At 37.0% G+C, this 21,163-nt stretch overlaps 2 protein-coding genes across 5 annotated transcripts; both read right to left on the reverse strand.

Annotated features, from left to right (window-relative positions):
- Positions 1-182: 182 nt before the first annotated feature.
- Positions 183-15,597, reverse strand: LOC114877989 (hemocytin). Its single transcript, XM_029191256.2, has 36 exons — positions 15,332-15,597; positions 15,121-15,267; positions 14,923-15,050; positions 14,691-14,850; positions 14,489-14,616; positions 14,313-14,408; positions 13,870-14,240; positions 13,223-13,799; positions 12,878-13,165; positions 12,376-12,806; positions 12,040-12,301; positions 11,737-11,967; positions 11,444-11,669; positions 11,177-11,382; positions 10,743-11,105; positions 10,336-10,674; positions 9,927-10,265; positions 9,522-9,856; positions 9,230-9,463; positions 8,943-9,159; positions 8,591-8,878; positions 8,399-8,521; positions 8,046-8,313; positions 7,737-7,973; positions 7,310-7,677; positions 6,809-7,249; positions 6,552-6,741; positions 6,155-6,483; positions 5,940-6,093; positions 5,519-5,871; positions 5,042-5,457; positions 4,668-4,966; positions 3,971-4,610; positions 3,554-3,893; positions 1,537-3,486; positions 183-1,464 (listed from the first exon to the last, which is right to left on the reverse strand). Exons 1-36 carry the CDS (start codon positions 15,595-15,597, stop codon positions 1,274-1,276), a joined length of 11,931 nt encoding a protein of 3,976 aa, XP_029047089.2. The 3' UTR covers positions 183-1,273.
- A 44-nt stretch (positions 15,598-15,641) lies between these two features.
- LOC114877992 (tumor protein p63-regulated gene 1-like protein) lies at positions 15,642-21,148 on the reverse strand. 4 transcript variants are annotated; one of them, XM_029191269.2, is made up of 7 exons: positions 20,673-21,148; positions 20,363-20,579; positions 19,684-19,860; positions 19,451-19,558; positions 19,067-19,200; positions 17,988-19,001; positions 17,755-17,895 (listed from the first exon to the last, which is right to left on the reverse strand). In XM_029191269.2, the coding sequence occupies exons 1-6, from the start codon at positions 20,785-20,787 to the stop codon at positions 18,814-18,816; spliced, it is 939 nt and encodes a 312-aa protein (XP_029047102.1). In that variant the 5' UTR covers positions 20,788-21,148; the 3' UTR covers positions 17,755-17,895; positions 17,988-18,813. The 4 variants fall into 4 exon arrangements, with proteins under 4 accessions (XP_029047101.2, XP_029047099.2, XP_029047102.1 ...); XM_029191270.2 differs by lacking the exon at positions 19,451-19,558; XM_029191268.2 differs by lacking the exons at positions 19,067-19,200; positions 19,451-19,558; positions 19,684-19,860; positions 20,363-20,579; positions 20,673-21,148 and adding exons at positions 15,642-16,458; positions 16,535-16,836 and having other exon boundaries at positions 16,915-17,895; positions 18,214-18,811.
- Positions 21,149-21,163: the final 15 nt, after the last annotated feature.

Consider the following 21,163-nt stretch of genomic DNA (forward strand, 5'->3'; position numbering starts at 1 on the left):
TCAATTGTACACGTCTATACTTGTAATTAGAAAGACATAGAAGTGCGTTGTTAGTGTGATCCATTAAAGAAGCGATAAATATTATTGATAAGTTACATGTGTAAGAAGATCAATGATGTTTTGTTATTGAGAGATATCCTATCGGTTTACCTAACTTTTATAAGTTTGATTACGTTGTTGCAAGCTACCGATTTTTTTTTTTTTTGCTAGAATTAAGAGGTGTGATGCATAGACATTTAGTTTTTATACTAAATATGATTCGCGTACAAGATTTACTTTGGCTTGCTGTTTGTAATATACAGGGTGTCCCAGAACTTTTCACCCTGTGAAGGGGTGGTAGCTGAGGTGATTCTGAACAACATTTTCCTTTGCGAAAATGTTGTTCGAAGCTTCGTTTTTGAATTATTAAGGAAAAAGCACTGGCCAATCAGAGCGCGCGTAGAGCGCGGGCTCAGGGACGGCAGCCTCGATTCCTGAGCCCGCGCGATACGCCTGCTCGGATTGGTCAGTGTTTTTCTTTAATAATTCAAAAACGAAGCTTCAAATAAAATTTTCGCAAAGGAAAATATTGTTCAGAATCACCCCAGCTACCACCCTCTTAAAGGACTAACACTCTTTCTGGGACACCCTGTATATATGTACAAACATTGATTCGACGACTCAGGTTTATCGATAACTAGTCTGTGAAACGTTTCTGGTACGTTGTTTCGTGTTGAATAGTTGAGTCAGTTCGTTTTGCACCGAGGAATTGGCACCTGATACGTTCAGCTGTATTTTCGGAACAGTTTGTTTCTTTTAGTTTCGTTTATACAGTGGCACGTGAATGATGATCGGTAGAGAATGAAGCTGTGATTTTAATTTATGCGTTATCGGCTTATTTTGAAATTTCATTCTTTTTTTCTCCTCTAATTATAAAAACAATATGTATACATGAAAGTAGAGATTTCTGAATCTTCATGGTACGAAGCAGGAAATTTCAGGGTCCTGCTTGTACATGTTTTAAAGTCTTGTTAAGACTGAATTAGATTTATTGTACTTATAGTATGTTCCAAAATTCAAAGTATGAATTTTAGTATGAGGAAGCCGATATAAAAATGAATTGTTGACAAAGATAATATTCATGGAATATGATATATTCTATTATATAGAATATGATATTATATATACATCATTCAATAAAATCAACGAATAATATTTTTGTATTTTGAATCTTTGTCGAAGCTTTGGAACAGTCATTTCAATCTGTACTTCATAATTTCATTTTTTACTTTCTTTAACCTTTAACTCCCCCTTTCCTTCCTTTGTAACCAGATTCATTGGACGAGCATGCCGAGCAAGAGCAAGAAACTGGTTGAGGAACTTGTTTCTTTAATACTTTAGAATCTTCACACGTCAGTTCAATGATCAAACCCCTGTATTCTGTTGGCTGACAACAATGGCAATTTACTACTTGACTCCAATTGTCTGCAATTAAAATAACAAACAATTAATTTATTGAAAAAAACATTTCATAGAATTATTTTGACAACGCCTTACCTATATCAAAGTAAGAGGTAGATTCACAGGCTCCACGACACTCTGTGATGCCTTCTATGGGTTGCAAGTTCTTACAGAGACCATGTATCCTATGTTGCACATTGAACATACCTACTGTGCTCTGCGCATCCAAAACATCAGCAGCACATAAATTAACCTTCTGATTGTAAGACGTCAAATTACACATCTTACAACAGTTATCCGTATAAACTGAGGTAACTGGACAATGGGATATGTCAGGGCAAACTGCTGAATTGCTGGTAATTGATAATTGGTCACCTTGTTCCATACAGGTGTAAGAAGTACAGTTATCAGTGGATGACCAAGTTGCTCCAGGTTCATATAACATGTCTCCAACTACGCAATAACTCTGTTTACATTTCCCACAACATTCTCCATCCTGCGGTTCATAGGTCCAGCCAAGAGAACATTTCTTGGAGCAAGATTCCACCTCTTTGTACTTTGTTCCATTTGAATCCAGGGCGCAAACTTCTGTGACACAATTATCCTCCGTAGACTTCCACTTGTCTCCAGGTTTGTATATGATACCATTGTAACGACAACCAGTTTTAACAAACTGTGGGCAACACTGGCCTGGAATGTACTGCTTCTGAATTTCAAACTCAGCCTCCTGCACAGGGTCTATTTCTAGGCATTTCTCTGTAACTGATTCTACGTACACAGTATCATTGGTAGATACGCAGGAATACTTTGTACAGAAATCAACAGAGTACCATTCTTCCCCCACGTTTCTCAATTTATCACCGACAACGCATGCCACTGGAATGCATCGTCCGCAACAGTTGATTCTCTTATTATCAGTGGGACGATACTCAAAGCCAAGATCACAAATAGTGCTACATTCTTGCACCTTTGCTTGCTTTTGGACCCCATCCCCATTCTTTATGCACTCCATTAAAGTACAACTGTCTTCAGGATTCGGTTGCCAGCTTTCACCAACGTTGTACATTCTTTCTCCATCTTTGCAAGCAGTTCTCTCAAAACTGGGACAACATTTATCCCCTGCCACAAGTTCCTCCAAAACGAAATCAGATATATCCGGGTGATCCACAGCTTTTAGGCATTCAGTGGTAAAACACTTTGGTTTAGGACCTATCTCAGAATGTTCACAAATACAGGAAGTACACTTGTCTTCCATCCATTGCTCCCCTAACTTCCTCGCTACCACATGCTCGGACATTTCAATTTGTTTGTTTGTAACGTTATAAAGACACAGATCTTTTGCAGGTACACAGTCGTATTTAGCGCAACAAGCGTTCCACTCCACTTTGCTTTTCAGTTCATAATACTCTGGGCATACCGGTGCTGGAGGACAAGTCTCAGGTTCACAGATGGTCATAGATCTTGGACAACATCCGGACGTGTTTGTCACCTGCACAAAGCCAGGTTGAAGCTGCTCGACTTGGACAGAAACTTCATTGAGGAAAGGACACTCAGATGGTGGCAAGCATTCGCAGATGAACTTCTGGCACCCGTCAGCACCGATGGACACTTTCATCGTTTGTCCATAACCGCATTCAGGCATCTGGGTCTCCTCGGTGCAGACCGGTGGCAAAGTTGTTATCATCTTTGGAAGACAGTAGTATTTGGGGCAACAATCTTCTTCTGTTCCATTAACAACGACAGGTGTCATGTCCTCCTCGCAGATGGTGTCTACAGCTAGACACTCTGTTTTCTGACAATTAACAGTTTTCTTCTCGCAGGTGCACTGAGTGCAGACATCTGGGGACCAAGTATCACCCTCGACGTGTCCCTCTTCATCGCAGAGGAAACATTTCTCCTTTGGAATGCAGGTATCATTGTGAGATATGAGACCAGGAGGACAGAAACAGCCTTCTTCGAAATTCTTTGGGCATAAAGCATCGGTGATTTCATTAATGGTGTCACAAGTTTCTTTGCAAGCTGGACCACATGGTCGATACTCCAGATCTGAGAAGAAAATATTGATGTAGTTATTGAAACTTTCAAGAAATTTAGGTAGAGAAATAATGCTTACGTGGGGGACAAGTAAAAGGACATATTTCACTGCTTCTCCATATTAGACATACTCCCATTGTCTGACATTTCCTGGCATATGCTTCAAAACTATCACAATAACCACCTCCGGAGCATAGATTATCTTGACAGGCCATTAAATAAGGCATTGGATCAACAAGATTATGGCACTGACCAAAGTCCATCGTATTTAATAGTGTTCTGCATTGATCTTGGTCCGCTGGTGGTAGAATACACTTGCTTTGATTGTTGGATGTACACGCACCCATGTCTAAATTAATACCACGAGGAGATTCAGTGACCAACCAACTTGTACCAAAGTCTTGCGTATTATCAGTAATCTGCGAAGGAACAAATTAATTTACATTATTAACTGACATTATTTTTGTATCTAATAGCGTTGAAAGTATGACATTACCTCTCCATTTTGTTTCTTCAAGTCATCATCGGTGTCTTCATTGCAATTACCACAGAGACCTTCCATCGTACCCCCAAAAATATGGGAAGGAAGCGTAAGGGTAAATGCAAAATTAGGCTGATAGCTAATAATTTCCAATTGAATCGAAGGAATCAATAAACGTAGCTTTTCTGAGGGCCATTGCTCTAAATTCAACCAAGATGCGTTATAAGGAAAATCATTGATCTTTGATCCATCCACTTGAACTTCAAATTCTTGGGACGGTACACCTTCCTTGATTTGAACAACGTGCTCTTGGTACAGAATTATGATGGCCTCTGTACATGTACCGGTGTTGCAAATTCCATTTGAAACCAAAACTTGATAAGCATAATCCTGCGGAGCCCTTTTACTTTCAATGTTTCTAGATAACACGTATGTGCAATTTCCATCGAACTGAATGTTTTTCCTATCGAAACTGATGAACTTGGAATTTCCCAACCATTCGCAGGTACAATCTTTACACTGCATAGGTGGTATGCACTGATCACCATTGCGCACTGTTCCCTCAGGGCAGAAGCAACCAGAGAAACACACCCCTTGCATCATTGGGCAAGGGTCTATCTGCTGCAAATTGTCACAGCTGGTCTCACACTTATTTCTGCAAATTGAATCGCTTATAGTATGAAATATTACTTCATCAATGTTGAAAACTTACCTGAAACAATCTTTATGCACAAGGGGTGAAGGACAAGAGACAGGACAGTCATGGATGCTTCTCCAGGTCGACAAGTCTGCATTCAAATTACCAGCCTGACATTCAGTGACAAAGCTGGTCAACAAACGACAACGACAATCATTATACGTGTGATTACCACGTAAACAATTGCACGTGCTTTCCATACAATGAGATATGAATTTCTCTAGATCCACAATGTTTGAACATTCTGCCAATGATGCATCTTTAACTATATTGCAAATTTTCCAACTCTCTTCTTGTACGTAATATGGACAGACCTAAGATGTTATAGATATTTAATACAAGAGGAATTTTCATAATTTCTTTTTTTAATCTTTGATCTATTGACAAACCTGTGGATCACATTCTGGTACCCCCTCCATCATCCAACTGTCCCCAAACTCTACAGTGCTTCGAGCTTGATTTCCATCCGGCAATTGTCTGTCATTCATGGAATATCCATCAAAATATCCGCATAAACCATCTACTTTACCAGCCAGCTTCGTAGAGACTCCTAGTTTCACGTTTGAATTGGAATCCCAGATCACCCAGAATCCATAGTAATTGGATACTACATAGGTTATATCGCCGATAGATGATATTTTGAAAGAAGGAAACCTGTCGCCAAATCGAGCTACCTGGTTTGGCGTGAAACTATACTGATTGATATCCACATGCATGTCTGGATATAAAACAATCACGTCTTCGTCCAAGGTTATTGCTAACACTCTAGCACACTGATTATTGTGTGCATCGCATGACTTTTCCACTGTAAAAAATAGAGTTTACAATTTGTAATTTAATATATAAAAATTACACAAAATACTTACACGTTATGTACCATTTGTTGGCAAACATATCCCGGGCCAAAATGTGGTTACAGATGTCATACTTGTATTCTAATTTATCAAACGTGGTGAATGTTCTTCCTGTTACATTGCAGACAACCTCTTCCGGTGCTGGGGGCTTGCAAGTGTACTTTGGACACTTCTGAAGTTTATACATGCTCATCTTTTCATAGACCACAGCGTAACCTGGTGGACAAGACACTTCTGGGCAAGTATGTGGTGTGTTCTTATCAAGAATTGGTGGTGGTTTATTGGGCACACAAGTGAACTGCGCGCATTCTGTCCCACTTTCAGATTCTTTCTCTTCGTTGTACTTTGAATGTTGCATGGATTTCCTGAATAAATGTATCCTCATCAATTGTCACATAAAAATAAAATGCAGCTGTAATTTATGTTACAATACCTCAGTCCTTTCATTCTCAAAGAATGTCTGTGCAGAGATTTCGCTCCACCTTTCATTCCATGAGAATTTGTGTATTGTTGTGACTTCATAGATGACTTCAAAACTGTCCTGTAGCCTGGTGGACAAACTGGATCCTGACACACAGCTGGTGCAACTAAAAAATAAAATATAGAAATTATTTCTTGTACATTTTATGGTTTCATTGAATCTAGTACCTGATGTTGATATTATAGGTGTGCTCTCTGTTGTCTGTTTCAAAGTAGGAGTTGTTTCAACAACCTGTGGGCAATCCTTTTCATCGTCTGGACAATCTTGGACACCGTTGCACCATAAATTCTCCTCTATGCAAACATCACTGGTTGGACAGTGACGGGTACCAGGAGGACATGGTTTACACACGCAGTTACACAGTTCATTGATCACTGGTCGCATTCCTGGTTCATTACAGGCTTCACATTTCTTTGGCTGACAGAAGGAAATCCCACCCAAGGTGCATACACATTCCTGACAGTCTTCGCTCACCCACATTGCACCCACGTTATAACTAACAATTTTAAACATTAAAATATGTAGAAAAATATGCAAATCTATATGAAAAAGACATGCACTCACGAAATGTGTCCAACTACACAAGGACATTCTTGTTCGGTTCCACAGGTATTTCCATTCCACCAATAATGTTCTTCGCATTTGCAGCTAATTTGATCTTCAACCATTATTCCTTTGCATATATTGCATACCATAAATTTTTCTTCTGTTCTTGGTGTGCTTTCCGTAGCCTCAGTGGTTGTTGTAATGGGAGCTATGTAAATTAATTACAGCGACTCAGACAGAAATCCATAATATTATATTTTATGTAAAATACTTACGGTATGGCAAGAAGCAACCCAGAACCTCAAATTTCAGACCGATATGCTCATGCCATTTAATTGGTTGCAACTTTAGATACCTTGCGTTTAAAGGTCTATCAAAGTAATTCTTTTTAACAGTTTCAGAGTCAAAGTTTCCCAAGAATTCTTGTTCGTAGCCATTTGTATCCATGACTGGATTCCACTGGTGGCCATCGTTGCTATAAAATACTTTGTACATAGTTGTCCATGTACCTTCACCACCTTTTGTTGCAATTCCTGTTAGATTACGTGGTTCTAAGAAATCAATCTCAATGAATTGATGTGGGTTATCCAATTTAGGATGCCAAACGCTTGGAGAGCTCAGTTTCAAGTTTGGTAATAGATCAGTGGAAGAAGAAGACGTTGAAAGTTGTTCAGGATAAATCAAACCATTGTCCACTCCCATTGGCTCGTCGCACACTTAAGAAACAAATAAAGATAAAAATGTTGCAATTTTATATAGAATTTTTTTCATCTTACCAGGGCTTATAATTTTATCAGTTATCACTGTTACTGGAACAGTTTCAGTAAATGGAATAGTGGTGGTCATCAATTCTTGGCAACCAAGTAATTCCACTCTTATGGCTATTCCATTATGCCAAGACAGGGGATTTATTCGGACAACTTTGGCTTCTATTGGCTCATGAAACTTTTGCTCGACTGGTTTATATTTATTCACAGGTCCACTGAATATTCGTGGTTGCTTCGTATCGTCCAGTACATGAGAGAATGAGTGACCGTTTTCAGAGAACAGTACTTGGTAGCTGGTTACAAATTTATCGTCCACACCACTGCCTTGCAGGATGATACCATAAATTGGTTCAGGCTTTTGGAACTTTATGTCAAGCCTGGAAATGAACATAAGATGAAACGAATTCTTTCAGAAGTTATTTATAATTATATTTACCACTGATCAGTGCCAGGGTATTCAGGCTCCCAATATCCAGCATCTCCATTTAATACTGAATTCTCAGCTTGAAATGCTGGACCTTTGCTACTGCTTCCCTCGAATGAAACCTGGTCGCTCAAGTACTGAATTAAAGGAACGAAATTATTACTCTCACAATAGGCAGGTGGACTGACAGTACTAGGTACCACAATTGTAACTTCACTGACTGGACTTCTCGTTGTAGATTTTTCAAACCTTTAACATGTAGAATTATTGTGTTTACTATGCATACTATATCACATTTTAAAATTGAATGAATGTACCCACAAGGGAGATGTTGGAGTAGTAGTTGTTTCTGTTTGTGGATATGTAATTGGTTTCTCAGTTGACGCCTTGAAACACAACGACTGGTCACAAGTGTAATAGTTATTTAAACACTGACAGATTTCACATTCTGATTCTTTGATAACTGCACTAGGGAGAATGGATTGACCATCGTGAGATTTACAAGTGCAGTCAGCTTCTTCGACGCAGGTCATTGAATCTCTCCAAAATTTATTCGGTGGGCATGCCGGTCTCTCCTCTGGGACGCATCCTAATTTTTCAGGTAATTAAAAATTAACGTAATTGAAAAATTGAGCAACCGATTCATCTGGCATAGGATCTAAAAAATATTTTACCTGGTATGCAGTCAGAGTTACCATTACATGTACCTTCCTTCAACAAAATGTAATGATAATAATCACAGACTTTATTGCAATCAATGGCACAGTTGCTCCACGTTTCTCCTTCTTTGCAAGCTTCTAAAAAACCAATGATTCTCTTGTAACAAATAAAGTATTAACACTGAAATATAACAAATCTGATCATACTGGTAGTTATGATATTCTTTCCCAAAGTTGTGTACTTAGTCCATTCTGTTTTGGTTGATGTTTGCTCAACTGAACACTCGGGTCTTATCTGTATAACGCTAGCTGGCCAGTCACAGACTTGTATCTGTGGATTGTAAAACATATTTTCACCACAGGATTTCTCTACAAATTCGTTTCCATTGGGTCCAGGTGAACACTGGTAAAATAAATGACAATCCATGGGATGAGGTTTGTAAGGTTGTTCCATGTTGCATTCTTCAAACATTGCCTTCACTGTGCTTGATATTCCTGCCAGGAAAATGAACGTATTATTACATTAAATTAATTGTTATAAATTACATATAACATGTACCTAGTTTTTCTGTGGTACTCTCTGAACATTGACATAGAACACTAATTTCAAAGTCGATGCAAGGGTGTTTAGGCTGAGTCTGACAATAAAGACCGTGCTCCAAATTACACTCCACGTCCAGGCCAGTTTCTTTTGGTGTTAAATGACCTTTCACTGATCTACATCTTATCTCAACCATGTGGTTTCTATCGCATATTGCAGATCCCTCTATACTCGCCTTTAAAGAAGACAAGGTACATTTATAAGTATCACAAAATTGAATATACAAAAATTGAGCAAATTATTACCAAGTCAAGTAGTGTAGGCAAAGGTTCAATATCTTTAATTTTCTTCCCTTTAATTCCTGGATCTTGATTTATCCAGGCAGTCCAACCATCTACACATTTCTGTGGCTCTTCTAATGGCACAGTACTTGCAGCAGTTGTGGTACAAGGTTCTCCTTTGCACAGTACTTTACCACGACTACAGTAACACGTTTGACAATCGTCGCTTTTAACATTGTCACCCTCGTAATACGTCACCTGTAATGCAGATTGTCATCACTAGTTAGAAAACTTTTTATTTAGACTTTTAACGTACCCCCTCGATTTCGATGCAGAAGGATTTACAAGTTTCCTTTGGCACGCATTCTGTATAGCTATCGTTGCTGTATACTTGATTCTCGGGACAGGATTTAGTGGAGCACCCCTCGACACACGTGTCCTGAGAGCACAAATGAGACTGGTCCTTCAGGGTCATCAAATTGTCACAAGTTTCACGAGGACAGGTTGTAATGCACGGTGAGTATGAACTGCATTTCTCATCGCATTGTATGGGACAGAGTTCTTGGCTGCGCCATTTTATGGGGACACCTTTGGCGTTGCATTCATGTGCATATGCTGCCAAGGCGGTGCAAAGACATTCACAGTCACCTCCTACAACAGAAATTCATTTTATACTACGGGGTAAACCAATTCATTCTATTTTAAAGCAACCTAGTTTTACCTGCATCACAACCACACGTATCAAAAATACAGTTGCGTATATAGTTTTCTACTTCAACTTCAGAATGACATGGCTGGAACACAGGTGACTTCAGTATTCCACATTTTTGTACAGACCATAGATTTCGTTCTGGATGTTGTTCACAAGGGTCTTTGATGTCTTTAGGCTCCGGGCATAAATCATTCTTCTTCCAGGAGTCTCCGAACAAGTTGGCAGACACCTCTGATATGCCACCGGAAGGTGTTTTGAAATCATCTGCACTGTTATCATTATAGTCACCGCAGAGCCCCTTTGTACGTCCCTTCCATTTGGGATCTAGCTTTACGTATACTCTGGTGCCTGGACATAACATTAAAATATAAGAATAAATTCTTGTAATTCCAAAATATTGAGACGTTAAGAAAATTACCCCTATCCCACTGCAAGGTTAGTCCCATGTCTGGCACATCAACGAATACAAACAAGTCAGTTGTTCTCATTACAATCCTTTTGAAGTTTCCTGAAGGGAGTTCTTTCCCTCTGGTGAATACAATGCTTTCTGGACTTTCGTTGCTGCCAACTGTCAAAGTAACTGATTTGGAACACGCTACCCCAGTTGTTCCACAAGGTACATTCTGAATGGAAACGTCAAAAGTGTCCACCTTGCTTAGAGAACCTTTAACTAGAAGATAGTCACACATTCCTTGGAAGTCGTAAATCTTTCCATCAAACGTTTTATAGTGCGAATCACCCCAAGCGGTACAAACTCCTGTTGATAATAATTTTGGTATATGAGGTTACAAATTCATGAGATGTTTGAATATTTCATAGCGTTACCTGCACAGGTTCTATCTGTACACTTCCATGTTCCATTCATGCATTCACATGTATTGCACTCATCCTGTATAACAGACCCTTCTTTGTAACTTTGCCCTCCGTGATGACAGGGACAGGATTGTTCTTTAATACAGTTACCACCTGGTTCATCTAATACATAACCAAGTTTGCACACACAGCCAGATTTACAAACAGATGACTTCTGAACTGGTTTGTGCATATTGCGACAAGTTCTAGGTTCTGCTGGTGCGCAATCTGTGACTTCTAGATGTTTGCTTGCTACGCAAGAAGTCAGAAGTTCCTTAACAGCTGGATATTCCTTAATTTCATCCGGTGTTGCCTCCTGACAGTTCCAAATCCCACCTATTTAAAAGATTCTTATACAGTTGCATGTAGATCTTCAATTAATCAAACGTTATTTCAATTTATAGAACCTGCGCAGGTACAGAGTTCCTGAGCCTTGTTTCCAGGCCTGATTTCCTTGTGTCCTGCGTTGAATTCTAACCCTTGATACGTGCATGGACATTGTCCAATTGGAATGCAATTCCCATGAACATCAAGTGTTTCTCCTTCTGGACAGTTGCATCCTTCCACGCACTCCTGTTTGCAGTCCTGATAAGAAGATATATCTCCGCATGACCTATACATAATCAAAAAGTATTAGATTTTCACAGTTTGATAGATTTGTAAATTCAAAGTACCTTGTACAACTATTCCCACAAATCTGGTAGACTTGGTTTCCAGGACAGTGTATTCTACATTCATTTATTTCATAACGCCACATGAGTTTTATTCCTGCGGTAGCACACTCTTTGGCGTAAGCTGCCAACATGGGGCACAGACAGGATTCAACTTCAACCTTGCAGGAACACATGTCGAACAAACAATCCTTGTGAAATATATCCGGATCCACATGCCAATGACAGCCTGAAAAGAAAATCTCTGAGTAACCTGAAATCAAAATTATAATAAATCTGAATTTATTAGACTCTACCAGCAAAGATGTCACTGTACAAGTAGGAGCAATATTGTTTAGCAGTATCTCGTTTTTGTGGATCAAGGTCGCAAGGATGATCCGGCTCCTTTTCAGGAAGATTGGGACAAGAATCGTCGGTTTTCCATTTGTTAGCAAAAGAAATAGCCATGTTTTCAGTGTCACCCTCTGGTGTAATGAAATCGTCCTTCTGATTTTCAGAAAAGGTACCACAGAGTCCCATAGTTTTACCTAAAAATCATAATGAAATTAGAGACAGAACCTTTACACAAATAAATTCAAGAAGCTTAACAATGAATCAACCATGAAACTGAGGAGGAACGTTGATGTAAACGCGAGTGATGCCATCCCACCAGATTTCCAGATCATTTGGTAAATGAATGACCAAGAATATACTGCTCGCGACACGTATTCTGACGCCCTTAACAATTGTAGGATATACTGTTAAGTCATCTCCATTGATTAATACTTGGCGGTGTTGTTTGAGTTTCACAGACACATCCTGATAAGTAATCGTTACGGTCTTTGTACACGATGGAGCATCAGACGGTACCAGTCCCATATTCTATAAGGAAAATTACATTCCTCATTGATATTATTTTGTATAAATATCCTACATTAATAGTGCAAGTGACGGACCTCTGATATAGCGCCAGAACAAGGAACATTTTCACTCTCTATGCTGTAATCATCGTCCTTCATCAAATAATACTTGCACTTCCCCATGAAATCATAATGTTTTCCATCAAAGGTGGTATAATGAGGATCACCAACGACTGCGCATCTGGCACCGCATTGGACTTGAGTGCATAACCATTTCCCAGAGGAACAGGTGCAGGTGTTGCAATCCTTTTGCACGCTCTTGCCAGGCTGGAACAGTTTTCCTCGCAGTCTGCAAGGACATTCTTCAGGATACACACACCTCCCTTCGTGAGCCACAGTTCCTTCTGGACAGAAACAACCCTCTTCACAGTCGTCGACGTTCAGTTTCCTTTCCACTCCTGTCCAGCAGGACGATTCTGTCTTTGGGCCACACGACATGTACACTCGCCCGTTATTGCACATCATGGCTGCGAAATAAATCTACGTTAGCTTTCTTTGAATTACTATTTTGTCAGGTACTGATCGTTGGGTAACTTACGACAAGTGTCGTCGTTTCTCCAACCGGACAAGGACGCAATCTTTTTATGAGCACATTGTCTGACGTAAACGTTCATAGTGTCACAGGCGCATTCCCTTCTGTCGCCGCGTGTACAGGCACAGAAATCCCATAAGCAGGCTTTCTGTAAGTCAGAAATACTGATTGTGCTGGAACAGGCCTGGAACCTCCTATCAGAGAGCAGTTTTGTGCAGAATAGAATAGCTTCTCTAGTGTTCACTGGGTCAGATTCGCAAGCATGACGAGTGTCTGGGTATTCGTCGCATGTTTCTGAAGGAATAAAATAAATTAATTAAGGGAGATAAATTAAAAATTGAATTATAATACCTCCAATTTTCTCTGTTCGCCAAGAAGATGCAAATGCTGCGATGCTTTTCATCTGTTCTCCATTTTTGCTTATCAGATCATCCTTTTTATTGCCATTCATGTTACCACAGAGACCAGTTGTTTTATTCCACATGTTTTCAAAGGCTTCGACCTGCAGCATCAGAGCCCCATCCCATTTCAACTGAACTCCCAAAGAGTCCAACGTTACAACAATAAAATGTGCAGACATCTCTACTCTCAAATAGGAAAGTTGGGCTGGAATAGGCAGCAATTTGGTCCGAGTTCGAAATTCTGGAACTCCAGCTTCGTTCCGTGACAAAATATATTCTTTATCCTGAACGAAAATCTTGATGATCTTGAAGCAATCTTGAACCTTGCACCTTGGACTGTTCTCCACTATAATGGTGAACAGCCTGTTCTGCGCTTCCTGCACCAGAATGTAAGAACATTCGCTCTCAAAACTGAACACCGTATCGTCAAAAGTCTTGTAATTCACTCCACCCCAGGTGAAACAAGTTTCTGGCATTGGTCGTTTCTCTTCAATCAGTAACACGTTGTCCAGTGAATTGAATAACATCTGACATTAAACAAAACATTATTAAATGGAACACAAATATCCAATGTTTAAATCTTAAGTATTTTATTACCGTGTTTGATGTCATATTGCTCTCATGATTGTTGTAAAAATCTGTGTCGTGGGTGGTTTTAACGAGTGGAGATTGATTCATATTAGAGCTGAAGATGTCTTGATAGGTCCAACTGTGATTGGTCTCCCTTACGTAGGAATTGTAGGTGGTGCCCAAAGAAATCACATTCATATTTTCACTATATTTGCACTGAGGAATGGGTTGTGGATGGAAAACACCTGTATCATAAGAACAGATGTACGCAGTAGCTGGGGGGAATTCAAATTCTATTCCAGCAGGGCAATTCAGGGTGCACGAGTAATTGTCATCAACACTGCTACAAAAGAAGCCACCGTTGAAGCCCAGTTTTTCTCCATTGCAGGCATCAGCAGCTACGTAAAAACAGTAAAGAGAAAATTTAAGAATTAAATGTATTAAATAATTGAATGTATATATAAACTTACAATACTGGCACTGGGAACCTCTATATGCCTGTGGACACTGGCAAAGGTTTGATGGAAGACAAATGCCCCCATTTTGACAAGGTGGATCACATACAGCTATAATAAGAAACATATTTATAATTACTGTCTGCACATATCTTAAATTTCTGAAGTACAACTGTAAAATTTGAACAAACGTTTGCAGTCAGGTACAGAGACCCAATCTTCTTTAGTAGGCTCCCAGTTTCCATCCTTACATATGAGATTGGTAACTGCGCTACCATCTGGAAACGTGAAATTCTTCATACAAGATATGGTGCAAGATCTAAACAAAATAGAGGAATAATTGTACATTTAATGCAACTATTTTGGTAACATCATTGAAATAGTTGAACGTACTTTGAGTTGCAAAGCTTGTGAGAATTGAGCACTGGAGGAGGATAATTTAAGCATGGTTTATTTTCAAACTGGCACTGCGGTCCAGTGAAATCCTGAGGACAATTACACTGATGAGGTGCAACGCATACACCACTGTTCATGCACTCTGGCATACATATTGCTGAAAATACACCCATTTACTTTAAAATTTTTGCTTCACAAACAGTAGTAAAAATAATTAATTAATACTCACGTTCACAATGAGGCATAGAGTTCCAATCTGTACCAACAATGCGCCACTGTTTATCAATACATATTATAGCTAATTGGTTCACCCCATTTGGGAATTTATAATTTTGGTCACAAGTTGCAATACATCCACTGTGGATAATGGGATTAATTAAAGACTGGATATTTAGATTTAATCATTTGCTAATTGAGAAAAAATTACCTGTCCATTGAGCATCGTATTCTACCATTTACAGGCACCTCAGGGTTTGCGATGCAACCCCCAGCAAATAATGGTTTCCTTCTACTCTTTGCCTTTTTTACCCCTGCATAATCTGGAACTGCATCTCCATTTAATGAAATGGTTGTGCTGAAATATTGAAGAGGAACATTATGAATTAGATTTGCATAAAGGAAATAAATGGAACACTTACTCTCCTACACGAGAAGAATCAGCTGGATCACTTGCAACAATTGATGAACTGATCAAGATAATAATCACTGCTACGTTGACAAATATTTTCCACAGCATCATAATGATTAATGAAATCCAATACAGTGGAACATCATTGAAAAGCTTACTCTCGCCGAATATGTGAATTAATAAAATTGTTCTTTTATATATAACCACCTCTAAAAGGAAGCGGATAACCGATAAGTCCTGCTTGATAAATGAATTCGACGAAAAAATATGGGTCATTAGTGCAAATTAAATTGAAATAAGGATTCTTCTACGAACAAGGCTTTACTTCTCCAAAATTAATACTTTTATTATTATAGATTATAATTTATAAAAGCATCTGAATAAAAACGTGTACCATATAAAAAAATACATACATGTATACATAAAATACAGTACCAAATATTGTCGTTCAGAGTATAAATTTCTAACTACAAATGTTTCTTATGACTATACGTGATAATCTCTGATAATTAGTAATAGATCTAAATACGAATGATCATCTAGATTTAATAACATAGAAACCCATTATTCCACATTCTTGACACATATTTAAAATTAGAGATATGATTCAGTTATCACGGTTATTACAAGCGTTAATAAGTTACTAATTAGTCAGATAAGGCAACGTTGGTGTAACAAGGGAAATGCTTATCAAATAACACCATTTCACTGGTCTCACAATTCGTTGTATCAATAAAACTCATGAAATAGAGCGATATTATTGCGTAAATAAACTATATCAACCATTAACAATCATTAAACTGTCTCATGTAGCTAACATTATTAATACAATAATTATGCAATAAATATTGAAATATCAGATATCTATTAATTTCACAAATGAGGTATTTCTAAATATCTTTGGAGAACTTCGCATATAAATTTCATCCTTCTTATGTACAAATTGTATAAAAGTAACAATAAATATATAGGAGTATAAAAATTAATCAAACTTGTCTAATTTCTACCGTGATAATTTTGAGCAATTAATTGCCCTGGCTCAGAATATTTCGAATGCCATATCTCATAATATGCATCACTAGAAATATTGTTTAGATATGTGATGTTAAACTCCTCCTTCAGTGCAACCTTCCACACCTGAAAACAGTATTGTATAATTAATTCTGAATACTTTTTTTTAATACAATAGGAAGTAATAAAATGATAGTCATACGTTTTCATCAGGTACAGAAACTGGTGCATTTCTAGTCCCAAAAATAGCTTCATTTTTAAAGACATGTAAATGATACAATAAATAATTCAATGTGTACATTTTGTCTGATTCGGCGACGTTAAAAGTAACAGACATAAAAGAACAACATTCGTCGTGTGCTGGATATAAGGCACGAGTCCAATAAACGCCAATTTTAGCAACACCCCATAAGAGAGATTGTAAGGAATACCCATGAAATGTACCCCTTAAATACTGATCTCTTGTATCAGATGGATGAATTCCCATGGTTGCTAAATGCTTAGCTGAAAATAATCAGGAGTAATTGATTAATTACATTAATTAAATGAATGATATCAATGAAATAAAAGAAAAATGTTTACCAAGATAATAATCTTCTTGTTTCCAATATTTACCACCAGTTATACATTTTGCAGAATTATCAAACATTGTGGTCAACTTTTTAAGAACTCCTTTACTGATTACATACCCAGCGTCAGCAGCATTATAAGATTGACCCCACATCACCACTGCATGGCCTAAATAATAATCGTCGGTATAATTTAGAGGGCCAAGCATATAACGTAAATTCTCAGGAATCACTAATGTGTCATCTTTTACAAATACAAGCCATTCCAAGGTTGCGTTATCTTTCCAAACATAGTTAAACGCTTCGCATAGAAGCTGCCAAGAGGAGACAAGCTTTTTGTCAAAGTTTCTAACAGGTACTTCAGAATCTTTCTGTTGACCAAAGAAGTATATCTTATTGCAATGCTTTCCCCAAGTATCTTTGATCGATCTTGCTAGTTTAATTTTTTTCACAAAAACAATACAAGTAAGATGAACATTAGATTTCAACCAATCAGCTTCCAATCTTTCTTTCCCCTTAATTCCATAAAGATACGTATCCATGTCTATATCCTTTATCTTCACCTGCTGATTTTCCAACCATTTTCCATACGTTACATTTGCAAACCTATCTTTCACCTTTTTCTCTTCCCATAATTGGAAAGTGATCTCTTGACTAGTTGGTGTGACAGAAGTAAACCACTTTGAAAGATCTGTGGTATAAGAATTCATGAAGGATCTTTCATAAATGGACATGCTATTAAATACATGTTGAACTGTAAGCAAGAGTAACGCAGAGAGAATTCCAATTCCAAATCCAACTAGAAACACGGAGCGCGATTTGAAACGATAAAGATGCATCTTATAGTTGTACCATTACTTTAATACTGCATCATAGTTTGCTGCCGGAAATATAGTCAGCTTGTGATCTAATAACATTAATTGACTCTCATTGATCCTATATGTGCTCGATTGCATTAGATCGTTTTATCCGTGACTCTCGGGTTGTTGAGTATCTAAAACAATCAACAAATAAAAATGCTGAAAGGTATAAATAAATCGTCCGTGAATAATATGAAAATTTATTTCGATTATGCAAATTACTTACTCATTAAGAAACAATGTAGCTTGTTAATGTCATAATAAATAATTCTTGTAATTATACTATTTTATCAGCTTGTTTTATTTACTGCTATGGTAATTCATGTAAAACTGAATGGGTGAATAAATTAAAATCAACAGGTGGTATTATACACCTGTTACATGGAACATAACCAAACAGTAATATATAGAAACTGATAATCTGGATTTATCATTATATAAACTTTGCTTACTATTGTAAACATCCATCATACAAGAGTTTTCTTATCGAAATTATAAAACGCTTTCTACTTTAAAATTATATAACTGCTTGTTCTATATTCTGTATTCTATTGATTATATAAATAGTAGACTTTTATGAGTATCCATTCATGAAAGTATAGATTTTGAAATAATTTGAATGTAACAATTTTACTTTATATGTTGAAGAAGAATTATTTTTATTTATTATTAAGAGCAAGCCTCAATCTTACAATATAGAATTATAAAATATAGTTTTACATCTAAAAGAGAGATAAATTACTTTAATATGTGATGTATATACGCTTATTCTTAGTTTCAGCTTTTTGTTTACCAGGTACTGAGTGAAAATATATAATAGATGAATGTATAATACGTGCATAAGAATTCAATAACAAAATTCTTGAAAGTAAACAGAGAACTTTTAGAATGCTGTATATAGAATCTTATGTATAAATTATATATTCATATCACTAGTTTTGATATTGCGTTATAAATATCGTAAAATTTATAAATATACGTTTAGTAGAATTTGAAAAATCGAAATCTTTTGGATAAGTCTAGCAAACTTTTGTTTCTCTTACAGCCAATTCTTAAAAGCTGACTTTACCCCTAATTTTAAAGAAGCCTAAGGCATTTCTGTTATGTACCAAGGCACCTACGCCGATATAATTTTCTATAATAATCAATCCACTTCTTATATTACATTCTGATGGTAATAAATCTTTAATAGTCGAACGTAAACCTTCAACATCAAATCTCAATTTCTCCTCTTCCGATCCTATGGAAGACACGATGATGTTTGAAATTACCAATACAATAAAAATAAATGTAACGTTAAATTACCTTTGTACCAAAATAAGGGGTGACTAGTGTAAGTGAGCCATGGTATATCTTTTGCAAAAGGATTCCACTTCTTAATCAATGGCAATGGATTACCCTTATTCCACATCAACCTTACCCCAGCCATGTTCCTTTTCCTAAAATAATAATTATAATTTAATAAGAAGAATTAATTGCTATCCTCAAACATTTATAAAAAGAGAGAAAGGTGTTAAAACATCTACAAATATCTTTACAATTATATCACACAGCATTCTACTAAAAAAGAAAGTTAGAATATCTATACATTTATCGCAAATAATAGTATTAACATATTTTTAAATGAAGCAACAAAGGAATATAAATCAATTCTCAATTCTCAATTCTACTTAGGAACATCGTGTGTACCTAGGTTCAAATTGTGCAAGTCCAGTACAAGAGGCAAGAGAAGACCACTCTTGACGAACTGCACAATTAACTATTGACGACACCCCCTCTGCCAATCCATTTAATCGTCTAAAAATGGTTAAACATTATATTTTTCACATGTACAAAAATACATTGCATATGTTCCTTCACCCCCGTTATAATTTTATTTATTTACAACTTAATTATAGTACAGTAATTTTAAATTTACTTACGGTGCTAGAGACGAGGATGGGTAGACTAGTTCGCCAGAAACTAATGTATCAAGTTGAGATAAAGGTATTCGATTGTATTCGAGTACTTTTAAAGAGATGAAATCATATTTTATAGAATAAATAGCCTTTTTAGTAAGCACTACCAGTCTTTCTTTCTCGATATCCCATAAGCTTATTCTATAATCAGAATTTATACAGCGATTACTTAGGGTATAATAAATTAATTGCATGGATTTGAAAAGTTCTTTACTCGGTTAAACTTTACTTCAGAGGACACCAAATTTTTTTGGGTACGGATTCCATCACTGTATTTAAATTACTTATAAAATTGATACAGTAGAAGCAATAAGCAAATGCATGGGCTGTACCCTTTATCTCTAAAATAAATATAAACCTAACTCAGACAATATCGAATTTACGGTTTGACTAAACCCGCTAAAGTGGTCGGCCCTGCTGCCAGCAGCTAGCGACAGCGTTCATTGGACAAGAAGCCAACATGGCGTCACAGTAACGTAGCGAATGCACTAAAACTATCGAACTTTACACGCTCATAACTTTTTAACTACTGGATTCTTAAAGTTAAGACTTACATTTTTGGATTCTACACATCAAAAACTATGAACTAAAAAAAAAAAGGTCCAAAATTTTGTGTCCCCTAAAGTAAAGTTCAGCCCTTTACTCTGTTAACAGCCAGCTTCCAGCTATGTCTTTCTCTTCTTCATTTATTAAGCTATCTTGACAATCTTTTATAGCTCTTGCTACAACTTCATTTCTATCCGTGAAGAAAGAATGAATATCTAGATGTTTAAAAGGAATAGTGGATACATCTTTTGATGTTGGAACTTGATTGGATATGTTGCCTTCATTTTCTCTGTTTCTCTTTTCAACGTCAATCCCTTTGAATAAAAATACATTCATTTAAGATCAGATCCTGTTAAGGTAGCATAATTGAATTATTATAAAAATCGTTTGACGAATGATTTTCTTACCAGTGGATGCAGAGGTTGAATTACTAAATTCATTGCCATCAAGATCTTTTGTGATCTCTAAAGTGGCTGTTTCAAAATTTCCCGCTGGCCCCTCATCAAAGTATGTCTCATCCATCGTTCTAGGTTATGGTTTTCTTTTCTGCTTCGAAAAAAATATCGTTATCTTTCGTTCCTAGACGTGCCACGTTTAGATAATTGCACAGATATGTCACAGCCTTTATTTTCTCTCGATCAGCGGTTTCTGACAAAACGAGCAACGCACAATTATTCGATAAATTTCAGTTAACAATTTGACATTTTTAAGTAATCGCGAAAGGCGCCATACTTATGAAATCTAAATGTGGCATTGATAATGTTATCTTCAGATAGTAGAAGACTCCCAACTTCTTGATTACAAAAGAATAATGCTATTGTTATACATGTTTGACATTGAAAATTGAACTAATTTAGAAAATTTATGTATCTTTATATCCACATGTTAGTTTTGAATA

This window comes from Osmia bicornis, chromosome 16, assembly GCF_907164935.1.
Source record: "Osmia bicornis bicornis chromosome 16, iOsmBic2.1, whole genome shotgun sequence".
In the NCBI taxonomy this organism is placed as follows: Eukaryota; Metazoa; Arthropoda; class Insecta; order Hymenoptera; family Megachilidae; genus Osmia; species Osmia bicornis.

What these genes read in the sequence shown, in the direction of transcription:
- LOC114877992 (XM_029191268.2), bottom strand. Translation starts at nt 17,740, where the DNA reads ATGCATCTTTATCGTTTCAAATCGCGCTCCGTGTTTCTAGTTGGATTT. An exon ending in ACAAGAAGATTATTATCTTG is followed by an intron (nt 16,837 to 16,914) that starts GTAAACATTTTT and finishes GATTATTTTCAG; the next exon opens with CTAAGCATTTAGCAACCATG. An exon ending in TTTCTGTACCTGATGAAAAC is followed by an intron (nt 16,459 to 16,534) that starts GTATGACTATCA and finishes TACTGTTTTCAG; the next exon opens with GTGTGGAAGGTTGCACTGAA.
- LOC114877989 (XM_029191256.2), bottom strand. Translation starts at nt 15,597, where the DNA reads ATGACCCATATTTTTTCGTCGAATTCATTTATCAAGCAGGACTTATCG. An exon ending in TACAGATAGAACCTGTGCAG is followed by an intron (nt 10,675 to 10,742) that starts GTAACGCTATGA and finishes TATTATCAACAG; the next exon opens with GAGTTTGTACCGCTTGGGGT. An exon ending in TACCCTGGCACTGATCAGTG is followed by an intron (nt 7,678 to 7,736) that starts GTAAATATAATT and finishes GTTCATTTCCAG; the next exon opens with GCTTGACATAAAGTTCCAAA.